This window comes from Dendropsophus ebraccatus, chromosome 10, assembly GCF_027789765.1.
Source record: "Dendropsophus ebraccatus isolate aDenEbr1 chromosome 10, aDenEbr1.pat, whole genome shotgun sequence".
Taxonomy (NCBI): domain Eukaryota; kingdom Metazoa; phylum Chordata; class Amphibia; order Anura; family Hylidae; genus Dendropsophus; species Dendropsophus ebraccatus.
Genome location: NC_091463.1, coordinates 99,337,384 through 99,362,976, shown reverse-complemented (window position 1 = coordinate 99,362,976; position 25,593 = coordinate 99,337,384). Strand labels below are relative to the sequence as shown.

General features: G+C 43.6%; 1 protein-coding gene across 3 annotated transcripts in view; it reads left to right on the top strand.

Annotated features, from left to right (window-relative positions):
• The window catches only part of PCDH11X (protocadherin 11 X-linked), a 953,301-nt gene that overhangs the window by 504,006 nt on the left and 423,702 nt on the right, over positions 1-25,593 (top strand). For all 3 annotated transcript variants that reach the window (XM_069985681.1, XM_069985679.1, XM_069985680.1), the window contains one exon: positions 3,239-3,310. In XM_069985681.1, coding sequence (XP_069841782.1) covers positions 3,239-3,310 — 72 coding nt within the window. The remainder of the gene's footprint in view (positions 1-3,238; positions 3,311-25,593) is intronic.

Sequence of the window (25,593 nt, the reverse complement as noted above, 5' to 3'; positions counted from 1 at the left end):
CCCCCCCCCCCCCCGAGGTACCCCTCTAAATGAAGCAGCAGTCTCTGATCTCACTATATTCAAACAGTGGATCAGGCATGATCCTAGTGATCCGATTCCCGTCAATCCTTGTCTATCATGAGTGATGAGTACATTTCATATGTAAGTGACCCCTTTAAGTGTTTGGGCATTGACATTCAGTGAGGTCGCCTTATTCTTTCTTTCTTCTGGAATTAAAATAATTTGGCTCCAGATGTTTCCATAATATGAAACCTAAACAATGTGACCGTCCACAATTCCATCCAATTTCCTCTGGTTCAGCACCATGGCCAGCTCCCAAAGTTTTATATCCCGACTCGCTGAAGGGGTCCGGCTGCCTAAATCCTGCTTAGTATCACCAGATAGATATCAGAACATTCTCATATTTTAGAGGGGAAATCTTCTAAAAAAAATCCTCTCTATCATCCTCGGCAAGACGGACGGATCATTACTATGCTGACGAAATCCTTCCACAACTACTTACCTAAAAGCGCTGACTCAGCAACTCTTAAGATTTTTTAAGCACATGAGAATTTATAATTAAAATGACATACAGTATGCAAAGAGTATTATGGACTTCAGTGAGATATATGAAAACATTAAACCACTCTTAGATGTCTTCCCACATGATACATTATGCAAATGTAACCTTGATACAATTCCAATGTATACATAGCTCTGCCGAGTGTATTAATGTGACCCAGCAGAGACACTGAACGAAGACTTTGCATGTACAAGTCTATTTATCTACCAATGTAGCAGTGCTCAATTTGTCACTTAACTGTGCTTTTCAGTCTCCGAGGGAACTAAATAACTGGAGATGAGGCAGAAGGTTGTGTATATGTGCAGTCCTATAAAAAGCTACGCTAACGCATTATGGTTACCAGCTCCGCGTTGCTCTATGTACACATCCCCCAATACTGCTGTGAATGTAGGTAGCTTTAAACGTACATTAATATAGTCCTATATACAGTAATCTCTGGGGTCCTGGGCTGCAATACTGTCACATGCGTTCCTCTAATACAGGAAGAGGGGGAGCACATCTGCCAGAGTTAATTTCTCTCACATTAGTTGTCAAAATCTATCTCATTTTGACCCTTCACTTGCTGCACTGCGTGCGGAGTGTTTACCTCTTATTGGCCAGAGCCTAAACAGGGGTGTATAGAGCATTTAGCACCTTTTGCACAGGAGCAGGGTCACCTTTTAAAATGACAGTAGTTCCTGCTCCTCTATGTAGTTTGTGTGTATGTGCCCCAGGATCAGGGATACTTATATTTGGTGGGAGTCCCTGCTCCTGTACAGATGTGTGAATCCTATATCTCAGCTACCTGGCAGCTGCAGCACCAGACACAACTCACAGTTGTTGGGTAACTGTTTTTGGATTAAATAACCCATGTATTATAATACCTTTCAATGATCTACCTATTGTAGGTAGAATTCATACCATGAGTGATGAGGGGTACACAGATAGCGGGGGGTGATATTTATTGGGTTAAGTGCATTAGTTATAACTATCACTTACCTGGTTCCAAGAATTAGCTGTCTCCTAGTTATAATGTGTGTTGTAATAAGATGATCTCAATAAGCCATAAAGCCAGGCATCAGTTCTAGGTTGTTGATACATTTGCCTTAGTAACTGTCTTCTTGGTTGACTGGATGACTTGCTGCTATTTGACTGGATGGCTGGCTACTGGATGACTGTCTACTGGATGGCTGACTATTGGGTGACTGTCTATTGGGATTGGGTGACTGTCTATTGGATGACTGACTACTGGATGACTGTCTACTGGATGGCTGACTATTGGGTGACTGTCTATTGGGATTGGGTGACTGTCTATTGGATGACTGACTACTGGATGACTGTCTACTGGATGGCTGACTATTGGGTGACTGTCTATTGGGATTGGGTGACTATTGGATGACTGGCTACTGGATGACAGGCATATAGAATCTTTAGCTATGGCTGTCCAGGCATGATGGGAATAGTAATTTTGCAACAGCTGTAGGGCTGAGGGTTCCCCATCCCTGGCTCAAACAAAAGAATAAATAAATACTCTGTTGGGAGCTGTTTATGCTATATGTGACCCTTAGTGGTTTTCATGTAAATTACAACTTATTTTACCATGTTGTGATATTGTATTAAATTTGTACCATAAGAAGTTTGGATGCTTCTCCATATTCTTGGGGTTGGGTGGACACATTTGTATTTCCCACTCCCCTCATCTTAGTACTTTTTGATTCCTTTACTGAGCCCCATTGTATATTGCAGTTTATTTTATATACCCAATACACATGTCCCATGTTCTAACTTCCTCTTTATCTTATTTTCCTGCATATTTCACATGGTATCAGTAATTCCGCTTCCCCTTATATTCACAAGGACAATATTCTCCAGGTTTTTATTCTTCCTATAAGTAGACTGCAGCCACTGAGGTTGTTTTTCACTTGTGCACTTATTTTTTTTAAAATCTTTTTACAACTTGACAGTCATATCCTTAGAAACCTTTCCACTCAGACAGACCACATAATTTGATCTTCCTGAGCTGGCACTTTAATGCCTTCTAGTGACTGGAGACGAGGCTGCGAAACATAAAATGATGAACACGCATTTAATCAATTGATGGAACTCCTGTTAATGAAGTGTGCATTTCTTGTTGCAATATAATACTCCAGAGATTGTTTTATCAGTTGGTAATAGTGTGTTACTCTCTAAGTGGAGGACACAGTATTAACTTTCCTATTTTGTCGGTGCAATAATCATTCATTTCAAAGCCCCAATGCTCTGGAGGAGTAAGCAACACATTTGCTGTGGGTAGGAACCGCAATTCATTACTCGCTAAATCTTACCACCAAAAACTTTTACTAATGAACGTTCACTTTATTCATCGGATGAGGAGGCTGTGTAATCTGTAAGGGATCAGGCAGCACATAAGCTTCCTATTCCATAGACTATACCACATTGATGAAAGGCTTGATATCACATGTTTCCATGGAGCCGGGCGCCAATTACCGCAATATCCGACGCCTAACCAGCAGATGCATCATCAACAGAGAACTTCATCATTATTGGGGAATTATACTACGGGCGCTTTGTATTGTGTTGATAAAATGGCTTACAAATGTATCTGTCGTGTGTAGTGGCAGATCCTATCATCCAATGTAATGCCACTTAATAGTAGCTTGTTACCAGACTAATAGTCTTCATTATTTTCCTTTCCAGCAAATAAAAGACTCTGGGAAACTTCAATCTCCTCTGAAGGAATCAAACCTGGAAACCTGGATTCAGCCACCGGTAAAGTCATCTGTTAAATTACTATTAATCAGCTATTAATTACTATGGAATTTGTTAATATTTTAAGTGGTTGATGAGATACAAGAGTAAAGCAGAGCTGGGTCTATTGAATTATGGTATGTATTATGTCTGGAGCCTTTTGGAGTCTTGTATCTTCTATATGCTTGGTATTCTAGTATCTGGCATGTTCTAGGTCCTAAGTCTTCTGGATTCTGGTCTGTACCTTGACCCTGGCCTTCTGGATCATTCTAAATCCTGAGTCCTTTGGATTCTGCTATATTCTTGGGTTTGGCTTGGGTCTTCTGAATTCTGCTATGTCCTAGGTCTTCTGATGTGTCCTAGATCTTGGGCCTTCTGGAGCTTGATGCATCTTAAATCGCGAGTCCTCTGGATTCTGGTATTTCCTTGGGATTTGGTTTGGGCCTTCTAATATGTCCTAGACCCTGGATCTTCTGCATTTTGTTATGCCCAATGTCTTCTAAAATGTTCTAGATCCTGGGTCATCTGCATTCTAGTTGTCATATGTCTTCTGATATGTCCTAGGTCCAGGTTCTTCTGCATTCTGACTTGAACTTTGACCTGCGCCTTCTGGAGTCTGGTGCATCCTAGATCCTTGGTCCTCTGGATTTTCCTATTTCCTAGGGATTTGGTTTGGGTCTTCTGATATGTCCTAGGTCCATGGTCTTCTGAATTCTGTTATATCCTGGCTCTTCTACAGAATGAGAGGTAGTCCAGTACCATCGGATGAGTAAAATATTCAGGCTTTTTTAGTCTGAATGAAGATTTATGCCCATCTTTTGGTCCTGGAATACATTTCATTCTGTGCAAGTATCTTAGGCGGTGTCTACTACCTGTCTGGGCACTTCTGGAGGAAGCAATATGTGGAATTGAAATATCTGTGATGTTTGAGGGCTGGATCTTCTGGATTCTGAGATGATCTAGGTCTTGGGTCATCTAGAGTCTGGTATGTCCTGGATCATCTGGATTCTAGTATGTCCTAACTCTTGGGTCATCTGGATTCTGGTATGTCCTAGGTCTCGGGTGATCTGGATTCTGAAATAGAATTGCCTATTAAAATTTGTAGACCCTTTAGACTATATGATCAATGCTTCTTTTCTTGTTTCCCTTCTCTCCTAAGGAGAACAAAGTGTCAAAACCGATAACCAACAGCCCTCCAGCTGTTACAAAACTACAACTCCCAGCATGCCCTTATAGCCTTTATGCTGTCAGAGCATGCCAGGAATAGTAGTCTCGCAACAGTTGTTGAGTCCCAGCTTGGGAAAGACTGCATTATAGGACATCAATATACAATGTAATATTGCAGAAGAGAGCGGGTCCTATAAGTCTGCCCATGCATCGTAGCCGCCTGAGCTCTTCCCTCCGCCGCAGAGTAACCTTATTACTTCCCATCCACAGTATTTTTGCTTGATGCCGCCTTTTCTCAGTTGCATAAGACAGAGCTTGGAAAGTTCATTTTCTGGGCGAATGTTTGTTTGATTGAACAAAGATATAATTTGCACTATCGATGGCCAAAAAGAAATGTAATCAAGGAGCAGCATAACTGATTAGACCATTCTGGCAATAAAGAACAAAATTAGCTGCAAGTTGTTGTTTGACTTATGTCTGCTTATTGAAAATCTTTCATTAGCCATGCTTTGGTCCACGGACAGATTATCTCGCAAGTGCTTGTTTTACGATCATTGTGCTGAAATTACTGTGCTAGACAGAGCAAATTATATACCTCTTGGGCACAAGTTGTTACAATGTCTCGAGGATTCTACTGTGTGCTCAACCAATAGGAATGAAATATATATTCGCTATAGTTTTTGGATACTAAATAAGAGATGATTGTTTTCTAGGAGGCCGATTCTCCTTGGGATGTAGGAATATGTAATCTTGGGTTTCTCACAGAGAACAGAATATTTACAGGGTTACACGCCATGAAGAATCTTATATGGGGGAACGTCGATCAGAAGAAGTTATTTATCCGTACGACTCGTGATTTCCATCAATACAAAGAATAAGAAAAGCTTTAGTGCTTTCTCGAGCAGAATAGCAGAGTTACGGTATATGGACAACATTGACCCTATTCAGGGCTTACTATAAGCCAAAGCAGAAAGCCTCTCCAAGCCAAGGACATACATAGTATATAGGCGAGTATGAAGGAGAGCAAATCCATTAACAGGGATGACAACACTCACATATAATGCGCAATAAAAGTTATATTGTAAACAAGAACTGATGCATGAAAAACTCTGGACCAGAAAGAGGTCTCCTTCACACGGCCCTATGTGCACGGCCAGTGATTAGAGTGGGCACAGAGGATGCTCCATGTGCGTGGGCCGTGCACCTGTGAAGTGTGTGGAGCCTTGACCGTATAAGTGCACGTCCTGTTTTTTTTTTTTATTCTTTTGCAGCCCATGCTCTGGGCAAATACAGATTCATAACATTCATGGTCGTGTGCATTTGCCCATAGGCTTTTAAGGGTCCTATACCTGTGGAGGAGGCCTAACTAAAATTGCCTACAAAACATAGATTATACAGAATGCTTGAGGGCTTGTTACTCGAGTCAAGGATTTTTCAATGCTTAAGTGCTCGACTCGAGTAACAAACCCCATTGAAATAAATTGGAGACTCAAGTGACATGCTGTGTCAGTACAGTAGTAGTAGTAGTAAAGGGGAACTATCAGCATGTTAGAGAAATCTAACCTGCTGATTGCTCCCTAGTGGGCACAGGGCGCTGAGGATGAAGGTATGTTTGTTACTTTCATCCTCAAGATGTTCCTATGATGCTAGTTGTGCCCAGTAAGCCATTAGGAGCACTGGGGGCGTGGCTACTGCCCCTCCGACCACCGGTCATTAGAGGGAGTGGACTTGTTGGAAGGCCCATAGCCCCATCCCATCATTAGGGGGGTGGGCTGGATCGCCATATGGGGGCGGAACTATGGAGGGCTTGGAGGGGCACTAGGTACGCCATCAGTGCTCCTAATGGCTTACCAGGCATAAATAACAGCACAGTAACAGCGCTGAGAATGAAGGTGACAGACATACCTTCATCCTCAGTGTACCTGCTGATAGTTCCCCTTTAAGCACCCCAAGCACCCCTAGGTGCTTCGTTGAGCATCAAGCTTTATCAAGCACCCCAATGCCCAACAGAGCACTATGCATACTTACTCAACACTACTAGACAGACCACAACTGCACCAGATTTATCACCAGGTGTTTTGCTTAGAGCTAGGTTCTTTGGATTCCATTATAGAACATGAAAAGAGAGTCAGACAAATCAGCAATAGTTAAATATAGTTTATTAAAAATATAATAAAGCACTTACCACACTGTTACACATCATTGATGAGGTTCCGAAAGGGGAATCATCAGGAATTCCACCATCAAGCCCGTAACAGTTCACATCAGACAGAAAGGCGCCCCTTATACTGCCGACTCAAAGGTTAACAAGGACTTGGTGGCGTTTACCCGCTTATATACCCCCTTTTGTGTCATTAAAAGTAGGCAGTTACAGACGTGTTCACACATCTGTAAGGCATTACTTAGATAACTCAAAATCAACCCAAACATCCTGGCCAGGAATGTCTGGGCAAATATCCAAGCTAGGTTGCTCATCCCAGAATATGGCAAATGTGACACAGTGCAGATATTACTGTATCCAAGTTATTACACAATAAGTATGGGTGAAACAAAGGATATATGAGGTGAAGTGAACTGTCTCAATAGACCACCATTTTGTACTGCGGCAGCCATGACACCTTGGTCTGGCGCCATTTTATAGTGCGGCAGCCATCTTAGAGGATAGTCCGCCATCTTAGATGATGTGGCGGACATGTTGTGTGCTCCAGCCGCCATTTTAGGTGTTTCAACCGCCATTTTATGTGCTAATGGCAGGGATTTTAGCTTTAGTATCACACCAGGTATCAGGCTGTTTGGTAAATCTGTCACATTCCTATAGTTTCCCATCAGCTACTAGTTGGCTATTCCTCCTCTGCTGCATGCTGATATCTTAAGTTACTATTGATGATCAGTTTCCAGCAGTACGGCTTCATTCTGGTGGAACAGCACTACTCGGGTCCAGCTGACGATGACGTCACGGCTCTTCTGCCCCCCTTCTTTACCCATTGATTTTGAAGACCGGAAGTCGGGCTCTCCAATACAACCAAGAGTCCACCAGAATAAAGCCACAGCTGGAAATTGATGGTCAATGGTAAGGGTACACATCAGCCTGCTGCAGGGGAAGTAATAAAAAAAAATGCTGTGCACCAGAATTTTTATGCATTTTTAGTGCATTCAATGAAAAAATGGCCATAATTGATTTTAAAACAAAAATGTGGCTTAAAGGGGTTTTCCAGCGCTACAAAAACATGGCCACTTGCTTCCAGAGACAGCACCAATCTTGTCTCTGGGTCAGGTGTGGTTTGCAATTAAGCACCATTCACTTTAATGGAACTAAATGGCAAACCCCACTCAAACATGTTTTGTAGCATTGGATAACCTTTTAAGATTCTGGTGCTTTCATCAAAATCGCAAATCATAAATCAAGAATGAAGTACGCCAAACCACAAACAACGCTGAAAATGTTCTCAGCTGTTTATGTTGTTTGTTTCTTGAAGTCGAAGTCATTCATGTTTTAGCGAAACAAGCAGCTTTTTCATTTTTATTTTTTTTTGGGGGGGGGAATTTTTGTTGGATTTGTCACTTTTTTTAAACATCTTAACTTGCAGATCCAGGAGACGTTCAAAGAGCAGGTAAAAGCCTTAGTGAAGTCCATCAAAGGATCTAGCCCTGCCTGGTCCTATCTAATGCTGGCCAACTTGCCAAACTTTTTGGGTTCAGCAACGTTCTCTGAACTGGAATGCTTGTCATTTGACTCCTGGCGGCATTTGACCCTAGGGCGGCATCCAATTTCACCAGCCGCCAGGAGTTAAAGAGTCACTGTCGTATTTTTTTTTTTTGCAGAAATCAATAGTCCAGGCGATTTTAAGAAACTTTGTAATTGGGTTTATTAGCCAAATCTGCCATTATCTGCATGTAAAAAGCCTTTTCCCAGGTCCCCCCCCTCCTTCCTCTTTTTCATCCACTCTGAAAAATCTGAAAATTGTGACTTGTTGCAGGAGACGTCCCCTGTCTGTTCTAGGGAGAGGGGAGGGGGGAGGAGGAAGGAGGGAGTTAGCCGGCAGCAGAAAGCAGATAACAGAGGATTACAGGCACGGAGCTGGGTGACAGCTGTAATCTGAGCTCAGACAGGTCACTGGTGATGGTCAGAACAGATAACGGGTGAGGGATTTGTAGATTAACTCTTTGTTGTCCTGTTTTGGTCTTTTCTTTAGCTCTCTCCATAGGAGAACAATGAAGACAGGGGGGAGAGCTTCAAACTGCTTTTTCATGATAAAAATGCATTTTTCGGATAATAAACCCAATTACAAAGTTTCTTAAAATCGCCTGGACTATTGATTTCTGCAAAAAAAAAAATCACGACAGTGACACTTTAAATGCAGAGTATTGGGGTTTGAAGAATGTTTCCAAACCCAAACAGTTTGGAAAGTCCGCTCAACACTAGTCCCATCCTGTATTCTGTCAATCTGTAATGAACAGGCCCAAGGTTGTTAAAGTTGTTGTCCAGAAAAATCTTATGCTATGCTTACTGCTGCCCCGAGACTGGCATGCACATGCTGACTGCCATCCCTCCCGATCCCTTGCTAATAATGAACATTCCGACAAGTGTTGCTTTGTTCTTAACAGATAGAGGAGGGGGAACCCTGCCAGACAGCTCTAGTGATGCTTTATCTTTGTTAACAAAAGGATCCGGCATTAGAAATCCAACACACTTGCTCCTTTGGAGGAGAGTCTCCCCTTTCTTCTGTGTATATCACCTATGGACTTGGTATGATCGTGTTCTCCATCAGAATAAACACCATGTAATGCTACCAATTGGTTTCCCCTTCATGAAGGTACACTATGCTCCTATAGAGATATCCCTTCTAAAAAGAGACCATGGCGGTGCACAGAGGACCTTCGGGTCAGTATTGGGGACCTTGTATGTCATATATGTCCATGTATAATCTGCACTGTAAAACATTGGACATGAGCGTAGACTGTGATGATTTCCTCCTCCTGGGCTCTGGTCTATAGGCCTCATTTATGAAAACGACAAATAGTTAGAAAGTTTGTGGCGGAGGAGCCACTGAGCGAGGGGTTAATGCATTGTTCTACATTCCATTATCTCTGTTATTCTCTCATCATCCTGAACCAGGAGTCTGTGCCCTGAGCCCACAGTGATTTTACAGCAGAATAATTACTGACATCATCAAATGAAGAGAGCGCATAAGTCCGTCTCAGGAGTCGGGATTAGCATGGGGAGTCTAAGACACTGCGAAGGAAATATTCATGCCGCTCACAGGCGGCCGCGTTTTTAGTTCAAAGCCGGATACGTACGATACGGGAGACTTTATTTTTTCTTCTTAACAATGAAAAAGTGAAGTAAACTGCTAAAAGCCAAATGCTCTGAGGCCCATGAAGGTCGTAAACATTCAGGGGAGATGTCTGTGGCGGAATAGTGAAGCTTTGAGATGCTGAAATAATTAGATCTTGTCTGTTATGATGGTTGAGTCCAGACGTGTGAGTCTGAAGGTCGGCTACATGGGCATATACATGGGACCTGATGGCCCTATTCCAAGGAACGTTTGTCGTTCATAAATTCGCTAAAACGACCGCTCGTTAACGATAATCGTTCCGTGGAATAGATGTAAACGATCGAACGACTACAGCAAAATCGTCGTTCAGTCGTTATAAAATGTTTTTCAACATGTCGAAAAAAAATCGTTAGTGTTTCAACGCTAATTCGCTAATCGTTTTGTTGAATTAGAAATTGTGAAATCGTTCACCCAATGTGTTGAAAAACTAGGTGTGTTGTATTCAAATTATCACCCCGGCGAACGTTTTAAACGAGCATGTAACGACCGCAAAGTAATCGTTATTGTTCACGTGTTATATGTTGTCGTTCGCAAAATATAGTCGTGAATTAATCGTTAACGAGCGGTCGTTTTAGCGAATTTATGAACGACAAACGTTCCGTGGAATAGGGCCATGAGGCTGCTATGGGGTCCATGAAGAGGGGGATCCAGCTGAGCATGACCCTATCCCTACCTCCCATCACCAGAACTGCTGGTATTAGGGCCCTATTCCACCGGACGATTATCGTTAGCATAATCGTTAACGATTAACTATCTCAAACGACCGCTATTGCGAAAGACCTGAAAACGTTCACTCATTTCCATGGAACGATAATCGTTACTTATGATCGTAATTGCGATCGTTTCTTCTTCCGTATTTCTTCGCTATTGCGTTCGTATCTATTGCGAACGACCGAACGATGTCTTATTCAATGCGAACGATTTGCGAACGAGCAACGATAAAAATAGGTCCAGGTCTTATAAAGCGATCAACGATTTCTCGTTCGGTCGTGAATCGTTAACTGCATTTCAACCGAACGATTATCGTTTAGATTCGAACGATTTAACGATAATCTGAACGATAATCGTCCGGTGGAATAGGGCCCTTAAACATGGAGGGATCTAGATCTGCAGGCCGCCATCCCTGGAAGTGGCAGCTCAGCCAATCAGGCTTAGAGGGTGTCAGTATGGGGACTGGAAGCAACTATCTCTCCGAACCACTTTTTTTTTTTTTTTTTTAAGCCAGCCAGAGTACTTAATTTTTTTTTCTAGAATTAGCAGATTCTCTAAGATAAGTTTTATATGTAGGATCCTGGTCTAATTCACGGCTGCAGCAGAGTTACCATTATCGAGACTGTTTTCGGTGCTCTGTGATACCTCACCAATTATCTTAAAGCATTACTGTCATTTAAAGGGGATGAAAAGGGTCTAACCTGTTCTGCCTACCTGTCCGGCGCCCCACATCCACCCTCTATACACAGTGAAAAGAGGGGGTAAGTAAGCAAGTCCTGATCATCGTGTGTGGGCAAAATGGCATCCACCTGCAATGGTCAATAGCTGCCCAATGTCTGACTGTGAGCATCAGCAGGAGTGGTTTTGTCTGCACATGATTTCCTTTTAGATGAGAGATGCAAAGGGTGGACGCTAGCCCTGGGGAATTGGTAAGAGTATAGGTGGTTGATGTTTGGTGCTAAAGGGGTTATCCAGCGTTAGAAAAACATGGCCACTTTCTCCAGATACAGCATGACTCTTGTCTTCAGTTTGGGTTGGGAAAAATGTAGAACACAGGTGTAAATTAGATCCAGGCCAAGGATAATGTATAGGTTTGTGGTGATAATTTGGTGGAAAGAGATAGAAAGAATCTGGGAGGAGCATGATGGCCAATCTTGGCTTTATTAGTGGCAGGGATGTAGATATACTGTTTATTTACCTCCATGTTTCCCCTCTTTTGGTTCTGGATTGGGCTGTAGAGTTTATTTCCTCCTGGTCTGCAATCTCCCTGTCCTCCAACACGATGTGACGGTAGCGCTCAGCGCTCATCGCCTGCCACGTTCCAGAGACTCCACGATGAGACGTTTCCTCTGGTAACAGCTGCCATTTTCATGAAATTCGACATGACTGTAGACGCTCTAATAAAAGGATACAACAGGCTTTGTCAGAAGTGAAGACTTTGTGACACAATTGTATTCTTCACTTGTCTTGTTGCCGTGAGATTTCTTCTCTCTTGCTTCCCTGATAGAACATTTGGAAGATGAGGGAAGACAAGACAAGACTCGATACACTATAACGCCGGATATTTATTGTTTTTTTTTTGTTTGTTTTTTCTGTATTTCTCCAAAAAGAACATTTAGAGTCAAATTAACATCTATGTGATGTGACACAAATAAGGAACAATATCCGTACAGAAGCCAAAGTGTTTTCTGATGAACAGGTCAGTCGAGCCCGGCAGGATCCACTGCAAGACATTGACTGCCATGTTCTCCGCATAAATAACTCTCTTAATGTGTCTCGGTAATTACATTGTAGAATAAAACTTCTCACGGCGTGATTGGCGCCAGTTATTGGCTCAAACGCCGCATTCCGAGCCTCCGCTTTGAATAACAAGACGGGGGAAGAAAAAAGGCGCAACATTCCCCAACTCATTGATGTTGACTTGTCAGTGTTGAGCTCCGAGTGCTTCTTCCCGGAGCTGAAGTGTAATGGACTCGTGTTTTGTCGTTTTCACAGAAATGAAGAATAATCCCATCCGCGCTTTTAATGTCATCCAGACATAATTGTATTGTGATTTTGCGAGAATATTTATTCACTCCCAGTGATATTGAACAGATGAGACGCTTGTTGTTCAGATCTGTAAAACATCAAACTTTCAAAATGTTCTTCTTCTCGCTGAGAAACGTAAAATGATCTCGTTCGCTGGTAAATTACACAGAGACTTATGGTAACGCTCCATGAAGCAGCAGAATTACCTTTAAGGCCGGTTTCACACAAGTGTATTATAACGCGCCCCTAATACAGATCCACAATACGGATGTTTTATGTATGAAATAAGTACAGTAAATAGAACATGGGAGCGGTCAGCTCTCCCATTAAATAGTAACCTATCCTAAGGATTGGGTAGAAGGACTTGTGGACTCTGTAAAAGGGCTGCACCACAATCACCCCTGTGGATTTCTGGCTTCTTGAATTATACTTTTTCCGCCTAGGCGTCTGTTTATTGGCATTTTCTGGCATTGGTTTCGGTGCCCAGTAAGATGAAAGCTGAGGCTCCTCCTGTTGGGATTTGAGTGGTGGTGACTGCCCAGTCTAGGGCACAGATGTCATACTTGTGGCCAACCAGCTACTGCAAAACTACAATTCTAATCATACCTGGACAGCCAAGGCTTTAATTTTGGCTGCTTAGGCCTGATGGGAATTGTAGTTTTGCAACAGCTGGAGGGCTACCGGGTTTAACATCCGTGGCTGGGCCTCATGAACGATCACTGTATCATTCGTACGGCCCTTTAAATATATTGCTATCAGCCGCACATCCCGTTTACACAAATGGATCAAAGATGTAGTAAAATCCATCTAGATTATTCACTACCGGATTAGCGAGAATGACCGGATTCCATCAAATGAGAAATCTTTACGTTAGACACCCCCCCCCTTACATCTTATCTATACCATCAACTAAACTGCGGACGTGTTCTCCATAAATAAACAACGTGCGCCCAATCGTCTGCTATTTTTAAGGATCACAGAATTCTAATCTGAGAACAGAGGCTAACAAGATTACTCTCCAATATTTTAACAGTAAATACATTTGACAAAGGGAATTGCGCACTAATCTCATATCCTGCCGAAGCGCCTTCTGAAACGCGCTGTTTTTTTTTTTTTTTTTTCCCCCTTTTCCCAGTAATCATTTTTTCTGTAGTAAATTAACTCTTATCATTTTTGTGCACGCTGAAAGGCCTATTAATGCAGAACTAAGCACTTCTAACGTTTAGCGCGGAGGGAAAAAAAAAATCAGATTTTACTCTCAATTTGTTTTTATGTACCCTGCGCCGTATTTTACCCAAATTTAAAAGCCATCGCGGCGCTTTTAGTTTTATATATATATATATTTATTTAACCTGCTAATGTAAAATCGCTGATTTAAGGGCAATGCGCCGGCGTCACGGCCTGCAAAGGTTTTATTTCAGATGTCAGATTATTTTGTAGGTCATGTCGAGTTTTACAATTAAGATGTGACTTGAGAGAATGAAACTTCTTTTTTTTTTCTTTTGAACATTTTGTGATTGCACCATTAAGGAAGGGGAGTATTGTGAGGCTGTCGTGGAGGGTTTGTTGCAGTGTTATAGATTTAAAATGAGACGGCAGCGATTATGGTTTGTCAAAGCAGAATTTATCAAATGTGAAAATTTGCCGGAATATTGTGGAGCATAGAAAGATTTACTAAAGGGAAAACTTCAGCCCCCTTACTGTGCCCGTATCTGAGCCCCTCCAAACATATAGACCCGTATCCAAGAGTACCAAAGTCCACAACATTCTGTAGACTTAGGGTATGTACACACTGTGGTATCCGGACGGATAACTGGCCACGCTGCTCGCCCTCTCCGCCCGTGCCATAGACTCCATTCTAAGCACAGATTCCATTGTCCGCCCAAAGAATTGACACGTCAATCCGGATTTCATAGTGTGCACATACTCGCTCCATGTAATAGAGGCAACGTGTGCTGATGATGATAATCATCGGCTGATTGTTTCTTTAGGTCGCAAACGAAAATCATGAGCCGCCATACGCTACAGGGTAACAGCGATGTCTAACGATTGGCTAAACCGTTCATACATTACCTCTCCCTGCTCCGGGTCTTCCCCTGCTCTCTCCTTCCTCCCTGACACTGTAATGCCAGGAAGGAAGCCGAGGGCAGCAGAAGAGCAGGACCATGGAGAGGGGATGTATGAACAGTTTAGGCTGCACTGGCATAGCTAACTATATATATACAACAGAAAAAGCCGTGGCACTCCAAAAATGTAGTGAAAAAATTACGTGGTTTATTAGCCCAAATCCGCAACGTTTCGACCTAACAATAAGGTCTTTATCAAGCAGTGTCTGATAAAGCAGTGATAAAGACCTTATTGTTAGGTCGAAACGTTGCGGATTTGGGCTAATAAACCACGTAATTTTTTCACTACATTTTTGGAGTGCCACGGCTTTTTCTGTTGTATATACTTAGCACCTGTGGTCGCAAGGGTGCATGCTGGAAGGCACCGCATTTACCCATTTTAAGGAGTGCTGCACTAAAGATTTCATTTATAACTATATATATATATATATATATATATATATATATATATATATATATATATATATATATATATATATATATATAGACTTGTTTAAAGCATTGATCGGCCCATTATTGTTTAATAGGACCCAAAGAGGAGAATTTATCATTCCTTGCACCAGCGCAGAACAGCTAAATTGTGCAACATTTTCTTGCTCAAAAATGGAGCTTTAAAAAAAAAAAAAAAAGGGACAGTTTTGCCTCCCTGGACCTGTGCAAGGAATGATAAACTCTCCCAAACAGTTTTGCATTTTTGTCATTTGCTTATTGAGCAAAATCAGTTTGGTAATTTGGCGATAGTGCTTTGTATGGAGGGACACATTGTTCAAGAAGCGAACACTATGAAACACAGAAGCTTTCATCTGGAAACAGCACCACACCCGTACATTGGTTGTTTCTGGTATTGCAACCCAAATATAACACCAGACACAACCTGTGCATACACATGGGGCCATTTCTAAAACACAGTAGCCAAGTTCTTCTAGTTCTTTTCAATCTTCACATGAGCATAATATGATCTCTAACTATCGGCCACCGATACGCCATGGATGGAGTGGAAATGGCTACAACCTAATCTCCAGAAGTTTTCTGCAACCGCCTGGATTATTAGCGACATGGCCCTATTTACTGACCTCCTGGACAACATAGTGAAATGGTGATTTTTGGCTGCCTGTTCCATGCGGCATACATTACGGCCTTGTAGCTCTGGTCAGATTGTCAGCCATTTCTATGGTTTTTGTTTGTATTGGAAAATCCTTAAAGGGGAACTATCAGCAGGTTAGACAATATCTAACCTGCTCATATGTTTCTATTGCACAGGAGATGTTGAGGAGGAGGCTGTGTCTCTTATTATATGTCTCTTTCCTTTCTCCTCTGTGCAGTTCGGGGGCAGTTAGCTGTGAGCTCCACAGTCCAGTGAGACCATTAGGAGCACTGCCCCTCCCCATCCGGCCCCCTCCCTTCATTAGAAAAGGGTGGGCCTGCCAGGGACTGGCAGGATCGGCGCTATGGGAGCGGGCAGTGCTCCTAACTGTCTAACCGGACCTTGAAACAAAAGACAAACTGCACCAGAACGGCATAGAGGAGGGAAGGTAAGAGACATACCCTCCTCCTCGGCATCTCCTGTGCAATAGAGACATATCAGTAGGTTACATTATACTATCCTGCTAATAGTTCCCCTTTAAACCTTTAAATTTGTTTAGCCATTGGCAATCACATGTAGGTGTGGTCTCCTGAACACATGGAGGACACATTGGGGCCTTATATGTACAGGCTGGCTCTAATCTACACAGGGTAAAATAGGAGGAAACAGTGAGAGGTTAGTTGGGAGAAAGATTTGGTTGGTAAGTGTACAGATACAGATAGTCAGAATTCTGCATAAAGTTGTACTAAAAAAAAAAGATTTTTTATAAGATGGTTTTAGTGTCCATGCCCTACTGATATAGAGGTGTAAGCGTGACCCACATGACTATATGGCTCACAGAGATGGAGATCACCTTGTCAGCAGGAATCCATAGATAGTCTACGCAGGGCTTGGACATAAAGAAAGTAGACAGACAGAATTACTGATCTTCAGAACGGCAAGGGTAACTTGTATTTTACAGGAATCTAAATAACCTGAAGGGCCGGGATACTTTGTGACATTTATTTGCAGCCGTCTAAGTCCTGCATGTAAAGTATAACCAGGAATGGGATTGCATATAAAACCCTCGAAACGGTGTCCAGATAAACAGCCTGGGTGTTGAAAACCCTACAAAATTTTTACCACTGTTGCTTTAAATATTCGTCTTCCTAAAAATGTGAGACATCAAACTGCCCGAAACCTCCGGCTAGACGCTGCGGTTGTGAACCAATAAAAGTGAAACATCAACCTGGCCGGAAAGATTGATATATATTAAAGCAGGTATTCCAGAGGCCAATAAATAGTTGACTATTAGAGGGTAACGGCCTAGATAATCTATCCACTATTATATGCAGTAAAGTCTTTATTGATCCGCTCCTATAGTTGTTATGACTGATTCTCTGTATCAAACAATCAGACGGCAGCGCGCAGCTCTCCTCGATAAACGCCGGGCCGGGCTGTCTGCCTTCTATGTGGACACAATGAGAAACAATTTCAGCCTCTCTCTATGGATTATTGGGCTGGTAGGGAGGATTGTACGGCTGCAGCAAGAATACAAAGTCAAGATTTAATTAAAGATCCCATTCCACATAGATCCGGCTTGGTGGTTTCCGGAGATTTCTCAGACTAGACTCTCATCTTTGGCTCAACTCCACTGGAAGAGGTGCAGAGAGGGCCATCGATTGTGTTAGATCCCTGGATGAGAATGGCTCTCCTCCTGGTTTACCCAATGAGTGCACCCCGCTCCAACACTATGAATGGCGGCCATGTTATTCTGCAAAATGCATGGTGCAAGTATGGTCTCACCAGGATTTGTAGGTGACCACATTCGACTCGGAGCATAGAGATTCAGTATAGAGGTTAGGCAGCAGACTGGCAAGCTCCATGCCTGCAAAGAAGATTCTGGTATATTGGAGCCCTCTTCTTATAGTCTGTCTATCTATCTCCTATCTATCTATCTATCTATCTATCTATCTATCTCCTATCTATCTATCTATCTATCTATCTATCTATCTATCTATCTATCTATCTATCTATCTATCTATCTATTGCACAAGAAAAAACCCAACAAGTGCCCCTGACCCCATACTGGGATTGGCAGCCATCTTCTTCTGCAAAGTGCAAGTACAGTTCAAAAAGGTTTACTGGGATTTGTAGGTAAAAATTAGATATGATCGAACCAAATTTCACAAACCAAGATTTATAAGTTTTTCTATTTTTTTTTTTTTTTTTTTTTTAAACTTCGGTTCAGTACAGAACCAAACTTTTTTGCAAAGTCCGTAATGATAGGTATGATATATCTGATTGTGATCAGGGGGTTCAGTCTCTCCACCTACCAGACATGCTACTTATAATAATAATGATCTAAAGCCAATGTACCATCTGGTAATGCCATTTTTCATTCCCCTGTCCTTGTCGGCACGGTGATCTTAGAGGCACTGTCCCTTTTTCAAAACACCACCCGGATCCCGCGCTCTGTGCAGTTTTCTTCTTGTGCACCGGACCACTCTGTAAACTCTGTAACAATATACCCTCCCCTTGGTGTCCTAGCCCTGCTTGATTCTAATGGAGGTGAGGATATCATTACACTGTGGGGGCGGCGGGCTCGACTTTAGTGCATAAAGAGGGCAAGTGCACAAGAAGAAATCAGTGCCAAGTGCCATAAGCGGGCAGTGCCGACTGGGTAATGGAAAAAAAAAAGCATTACCAGATGGTATATTCGCTTTAATTTTGTGATACCTGATTGTATCAGGGGTGATCTTGCACTATTTGGGCCCTATCATAGTGGCAATAAAACTCCAAAATAAGTGGAAGATCACAGGGCTATACATTTGGGCGCAACCATGGGGGAGTCTCTTACTCATGCCATCAGCACCTTACCTATCTGGTGTGACAGTGTTATCCACATCACCTCCTGCTAGTAGCAATACAAGAGACCCCAATGGTGTCCATTTCCTTAAGCCCGTTCACAAGATAGGAGACCAATTATAATGAAAGAGGTTTGGAAATGGCCAATTCACATCTGCGACAAAAGCTGGAGCTTTCAGAGTACATCAAATCAGTCCTTTCATTCTCCGTACTATCTAAGTATCCAGGTTCCCATTGGCCTTGGACCAAATGTGAAGCGTCTTCTTCGAGGATTCCTTTTCTTTTCCCAGTAAGAGGATTGTTGTCTAAGTGTAATTGCAGATTTTCCCACTGTGTGATGGTGACAGATCTGGCTCGTGCTATTGAGGAGGGAGCTAATTAAAACTTTCGGAGGACGCCTGTTAAAGCGACCCGCGGAGTGGAGCCGTATCTGGTTGTCCCGTCAGGCCTATACGGCCTGCCGATGTTGCATGCAAGATGAGGACAAGGGGTCGTGAGCTAACAGCTGTCATTCCGCTCTGCTCTTAGTTATGTCTAAAACTCCACGCAGGGTTCTTGGAAAATCCCACTGTCCGTGTTAGACAATTGCCGTCTGCATAGAAAATGTCACACAGCTCGCTAGCTCCGACGAAAGGCCTCGCACCTCATGTTTTTGGCAGGCGCCTCAACGAAAACAGCAGGGCTGTCAGCTCTCAGTTTGTTCCTCAAAGGACAGCCACACTTACATGCCTTCACGTCAAATAGTTTCATTTAATTTCAGCATTGGCATGTCAGCAGCTTTCAGGTCCCCTTTACGCACCATTAAGGATTTTGTGTCATTTATCCTTTTGAGAAGCATGTTTTTAGTTTTTTCTTGTGTTTCCGTGCTGTCATTTTACACTCTAATAGGCCTCTCGGTTCGGGCTCCTTGCCTCCTATGATTGTCCCTCTTGATTTGATGTGTGGACTCAGATGGCAGGCGTGCAAACCCAACGGTGGCATTATGTTTCCTAAGCATGTTTGTTCCTATGTGTTTTGGAAAATTATATGGTTTTAATCCATGTCTTATGTTTGGTTACTTTATAGCTAATTTAGTGGTCCTTTGTTGCCTCTGGGTTACTCCGCTTTCATAGCTGGAAGTGTGTTCACATTTCCCTTGGATTCACGCTGTTGAGAAGCATTGTGGAAAATGCATTGTCAAAAAGGACCTGTAGCTTCTATAAGAACTTCCACCATGATCCATGTGGTGCTGGAGCTCCATGGATTCTCGCTCTTTTCTTTCTAGTCCTTCCCAGCTCTGAGTTATCTAATTCTACCCTTGATATCTTACCAAAGGCTTAAAACCAATAAAAGACTCCAGCACTCCAATTGTATAAAAAATATATTAAACCACCAGCAAAGAACAAAAAGTGAGGGACGACTTGTTGCCTCCATAGAACCAAAGTACGTTCTGGTTCCTACAAATTGAAGTATGCTCAAGAGTCGCTCATCTCAAAAAACTGTACAGGCCCCATGAATTCTGTATGGACTATCCCCCCCCCCCCCCCCCCCCCCCCCCCCGGCTGTTCGGCTGTTCGTTGGCCATCTTTTTGGACGTCCATCATTTTGAGGCCAAATGACGCCTGTTATTGTGAAATGATGTCCCTTATTTTTTGGCCTTAAAATGACGCATGTCAAAAAAGTCCACAAATGGCAAAAAAGTGTGCACCTAGTTTTTTATTTGTTCTTTTATTTTGCAGGAGCGGTATGTCAGCGCGAGCACCTGACTCCGGCATTGATCCACACTACCATATGCTTGCAGTGATTCTTTCCCTCTAGATTTTACTTGGCAACGTCGTGTGTATTAGCGCTAATTACTGTGAATTTAAGTCATTTATACTCAACCAATTTTATCTTTCTGTTCAGCAATTTCTGGTTTAAGGTAATGTGACAAGGCTCTGTGCTGGCTCCGGCATTCCCATTGCTGATAAGTTTCCCTATAATGGCATTTATTTTGTGCAACCCGCAATTTGCTTAGTTCGTCTGTTTAAATAAAAATCTATGATAATTGCCTCGTGCAAACTTTGTGATCCCTACAGTTCTAAGGTGTCTAATCTAATTCTATACTTGGTTTAATAAGACAAACTCATTCCAGATAGTCTATAAATCCTGGTACCCAGGGCTGAAAAATATAGAATATAAAAGTCCAATAATAACCAATATAATACTGCCCCTATATACAAGAATATAACTATTATAATACGGTTCAGGGAAGAAAAAGAGCGCTGCACCTCACACCTATGGCTGACACTAGTGCCTCTCGGCTGCATAAAAAACATCAGAATTTTGTGTATGAATTGATCAAGCCATACTGCCCCATGTACCCCCATGGTTTTAATCCCTCCTGTCTTTTCCCATTCTGTTTGCTGCAGCTATGGTGAGTGCAAAACCTCATCCAGACTTGTGCTGTTTGGGGGCGACCTTCTCCGCCGGCGGTGCTGGCCGGGTTCTGGTGCGGTGTTTTTGGGTCTGGTCCTGTGGCATGGGGGTTACAGGGACGTCCCATGGCCCCCGTTCCCTGACTGTGCACGCCTGCGGGGGTGGTGGTCACTGACTGGCACGGTGTGGACTTAGTGTAGGGACCCATGTGTATCAGATACCGGCACGAGGTACATGGGGCAGTATGGCTTGATCAATTCATACACAAAATTCTGATGTGTTTTTTATTAAGCCTAGGGGCACTAGTATCAGCCATAGGTGTGAGGGGCAGCACTCTTTTTCTTCCCTGAAGCATAACTACTATAATCCTGCTTCTATATACAGGAATATAACTACTATAATACTTCTCAGATATACAGGAATATACTACTATAATACTGCTCCTATATACAAGAATATAACTACTATAATACTGCTCCTATATACAGAATATAACTACTAGAATACTGCTCCTATATACAGGAATATAACTACTAGAATACTGCTCCTATATACAGGAATATAACTACTATAATACTGCTCCTATATACAGGAATATAACTACTATAATACTGCTTCTATATACAGGAATATAACTACTATAATACTTCTCAGATATACAGGAATATAACTCCAATAATACTGCTCCTATATACAGAATATAACTACTATAATACTGCTCCTATATACAGGAATATAACTACTAGAATACTGCTCCTATATACAGGAATATAACTACTATAATGCTGCTCCCTATATACAGGAATATAACTACTATAATGCTGCTCCTATATACAGGAATATAACTACTATAATACTGCTCCTATATACAAGGATATAACTACTATAATACTGCTCCCTATATACAGGAATATAACTACTATAATACTGCTCCTATATACAGGAATATAACTACTATAATACTGCTCCTATATACAGGAATATAACTACTATAATACTGCTATATACAGGAATATAACTCCTATGATACTGTCCTTTTTATAGAGAAGATATACTAATACGTGTTTGGGATCTGGTTAGGAGTGGACAGACATATATCCATATAGCAGAGTAGGCAGCAGTGACCGCCCTCTTTGGCTCCATGGGCAGGACTTGAGGCTTTCTACCCCTCGGCTCCATCTGTTTGCCTCTTCCACTCTGCTACATGTATTTTCTGCAGATCAGACTCGCGTTGCGGCCGTTGAAGAGGCGACTGGTGGTATTTGTTTTGAACGATTCTTCTGTTTCTTACTTAGATAACAAAAGGCAGAACAAATGGCCAAGTCCGGACTTTTTTTTAAGGTGCTGGATGGAATTTCATCATCTGACAAGAACAATGGGCAGAATACAATGGTTTATACGTCAATGACAATGGCGGTATTTAATGCTTAGAACAAATAAAAGTAATGTTCGCAAAACTCCGGCGCTGTAAAGGTTATTGATGGCAGGAGCTGCCTGTAACTCACAGCGGCCTCATGTCATAGATCAGATCTGGAGACATGGATGTACAGTATGCAAGAGGGAGGCTTAGATACACTCAAGTGTACACACCACCTCCTCACCCCGACCCCTCACACACCACCTCCTCACCCCGACCCCTCACACACCACCTCCTCACCCCGACCCCTCACACACCACCTCCTCACAGCGACCCCTCACACACCACCTCCTCACAGCGACCCCTCACACACCACCTCCTCACCCCGACCCCTCACACACCACCTCCTCACCCCGACCCCTCACACACCACCTCCTCACAGCGACCCTTCACACACCACCTCCTTGCCCCGACCCCTCACACACCACCTCCTTGCCCTGACCCCTCACACACCACCTCCTCGCCCCGACCCCTCAGACACCACCTCCTCGCCCCGACCCCTCACACACCACCTCCTTGCCCCGATCCCTCACACACCACCTCCTTGCCCCGACCCCTCACACACCACCTCCTTGCCCCAACCCCTCACACACCACCTCCTGTGGTGTATTTTCTCCAGTCTGACACAGTGCTCTCTGCTGCCACCTCTGTCCGTGTCAGGAACTGTCCAGAGAAGAAGCAAATCCCCATAGAAAACCTCTCCTGCTCTGGACAGTTCCTGACATGGACAGAGGTGGCAGCAGAGAGCACTGTGTCAGACTGGAGAAAATACACCACTTTTTTTTCTTTGGAGTACCCCTTTAAGTATTTACTAACAGGAGAATACTTTGCCCACTTGTGAGCATCTTCAGAACTTCCTGAAATACAGAAAATTTCTGGTTTCCTTTGAAACTTGATGATAATTGGTGAAATGCTTCACAGCAGATGACAATTAGGAAGAGCGATCCGACGCCGCGTCCGTCCCGTAACCTTATTTGTGAGTTAATTGCATTGCGCTACCAATGAGGGGAATGGCGGCTGGAGGATGATAAATGCCAGTCTCCCTCTGAAGGTGGTGAACGCAGCCAGCAGCCCCGGCTTCATTAGGCCGCGCCGATAAACGAAGGAAAATCACCAATTACCGAGTCTTATCCGGGGCTGCCGGGTCTTCAGAGCCGCTTATGGCATTTATCCAGTCACATCATCCTGACCTAAGACTCCACCAGACGAGAGCGGGAGAAGATGACGAGGAATCCGCCCCAGCCTGGGCTGCAGAAGTACAACTCCCAGCATTCCCTGAGATGTAGGGCTGCAAGAGGTGGAGACTGACCGGGGAGCACTGGTCAAAGGCAATGGGGCCCAATATGTGACTCCTTAGTTGTTCCATAACTACAACTCTCAGCATGCCCTGTCAGCTTTCCTCATCCTGCGTCTCTCTACCTGCTGCACAACTACAGCTCCCAGCATGCCCTGACAGCCTTAAGTACTTGGATTTTGACTTATGGAAAAGCTGGAGAACACTGACTTACAGGGGCCAAAAATTTCCAGTCTGACACAGTGCTCTCTGCTGCCACCTCTGTCCATGTCAGGAACTGTCCAGAGCAGCATCAAATCTCCATAGAAAACCTCTCCTGCTCTGTACAGTTCCTGACATGGACAGAGGTGGCAGCGGAGAGCACTGTGTCAGACTGGAGAGAATACACCACTCCCTGCAGGACATACAGCAGCTGATAAGTACTGGAAGACTGGAGATTTTTAAATAGAAGTAAATTACAAATCTGTATAACTTGAAACCAAATTATTTCAAAGGGAAAAAAATAAATAAAAAAAATCACCGGACTTCCCCTTTAAGGAAATGCCCCAAACTTGTGAGTCATTAATAGTTGTAAACTACAACTCCCAGCATCTCCTCACACCTCAATGCTTTTAAAATGTCCACAGCCCATCCTATTGTGCCTTGCTTTGTGAATACAATTGAATGCATAGTAAGTATTTTATTGTAGACAGATGGGGGAGTGATGCTCTGCAGCCTCCATGGTTTATAAAGTATTTGGCTTCCTCCTGTGCTTTCTTCCCCATGCTGCAGCCTCTACTTATCTACGGCTTCCAGTTCCCAGCATGATGGGAGTATCAGCTGCAGAGCTCCGGGCACATTAATCAAAGGCAATGGTTCCCGACATGTAGGTCTCCAGTCATTGCAGACTACAACTCCCAGCATGCTCTGACACCTGAACTCTTTGAACCTGTTCCTCTAGTACTTTGCATGGTGAGCGGCATTGAATGCACTGTCAGTATGTCTGGTGGGCAGATGCAAGGGGCGGTGGTCTGCAGCCCCCATCTTCTCTGATGTATTCAGCTCCATACTCCAGGGGGCGATGCTCTGCAGCCCCCATCTTCTCTGATGTATTCGTCTCCATGCTCCTGGGGGCGATGCTCTGCTGCCCCCATCTTCTCTGATGTATTTGGCTCCATGCTCCTGGGAGAGATGCTCTGCAGCCCCCATCTTCTCTGATGTATTTGGCTCCATGCTCCTGGGAGCGATGCTCTGCAGCCCCCATCTTCTCTGATGTATTTGGCTCCATACTCCAGGGGGAGATGCTCTGCAGCCCCCATCTTCTCTGATGTATTTGTCTCCATGCTCCTGGGGGCGATGCTCTGCAGCCCCCATCTTCTCTGATGTATTCAGCTCCATACTCCAGGGGGCGATGCTCTGCAGCCCCCATCTTCTGTGATGTATTTGGCTCCATACTCCAGGGGGCGATGCTCTGCAGCCCCCATCTTCTCTGATGTATTCGTCTCCATGCTCCTGGGAGCGATGCTCTGCAGCCCCCATCTTCTCTGATGTATTCGTCTCCATGCTCCTGGGGGCGATGCTCTGCAGCCCCCATCTTCTGTGATGTATTTGGCTCCATGCTCCAGGGGGCGATGCTCTGCAGCCCCCATCTTCTCTGATGTATTTGGCTCCATGCTCCTGGGAGCGATGCTCTGCAGCCCCCATCTTCTCTGATGTATTCGGCTCCATGCTCCTGGGAGCGATGCTCTGCACCCCCCATCTTCTCTGATGTATTCGGCTCCATGCTCCTGGGGGCGATGCTCTGCAGCCCCCATCTTCTCTGTTGTTTCGGCTCCATGCTCCTGGGAATGATGCTCTGCAGCCCTCATCATCTCTGATGTATTCGGCTCCATGCTCCTGGGAAAGATGCTCTGCAGCC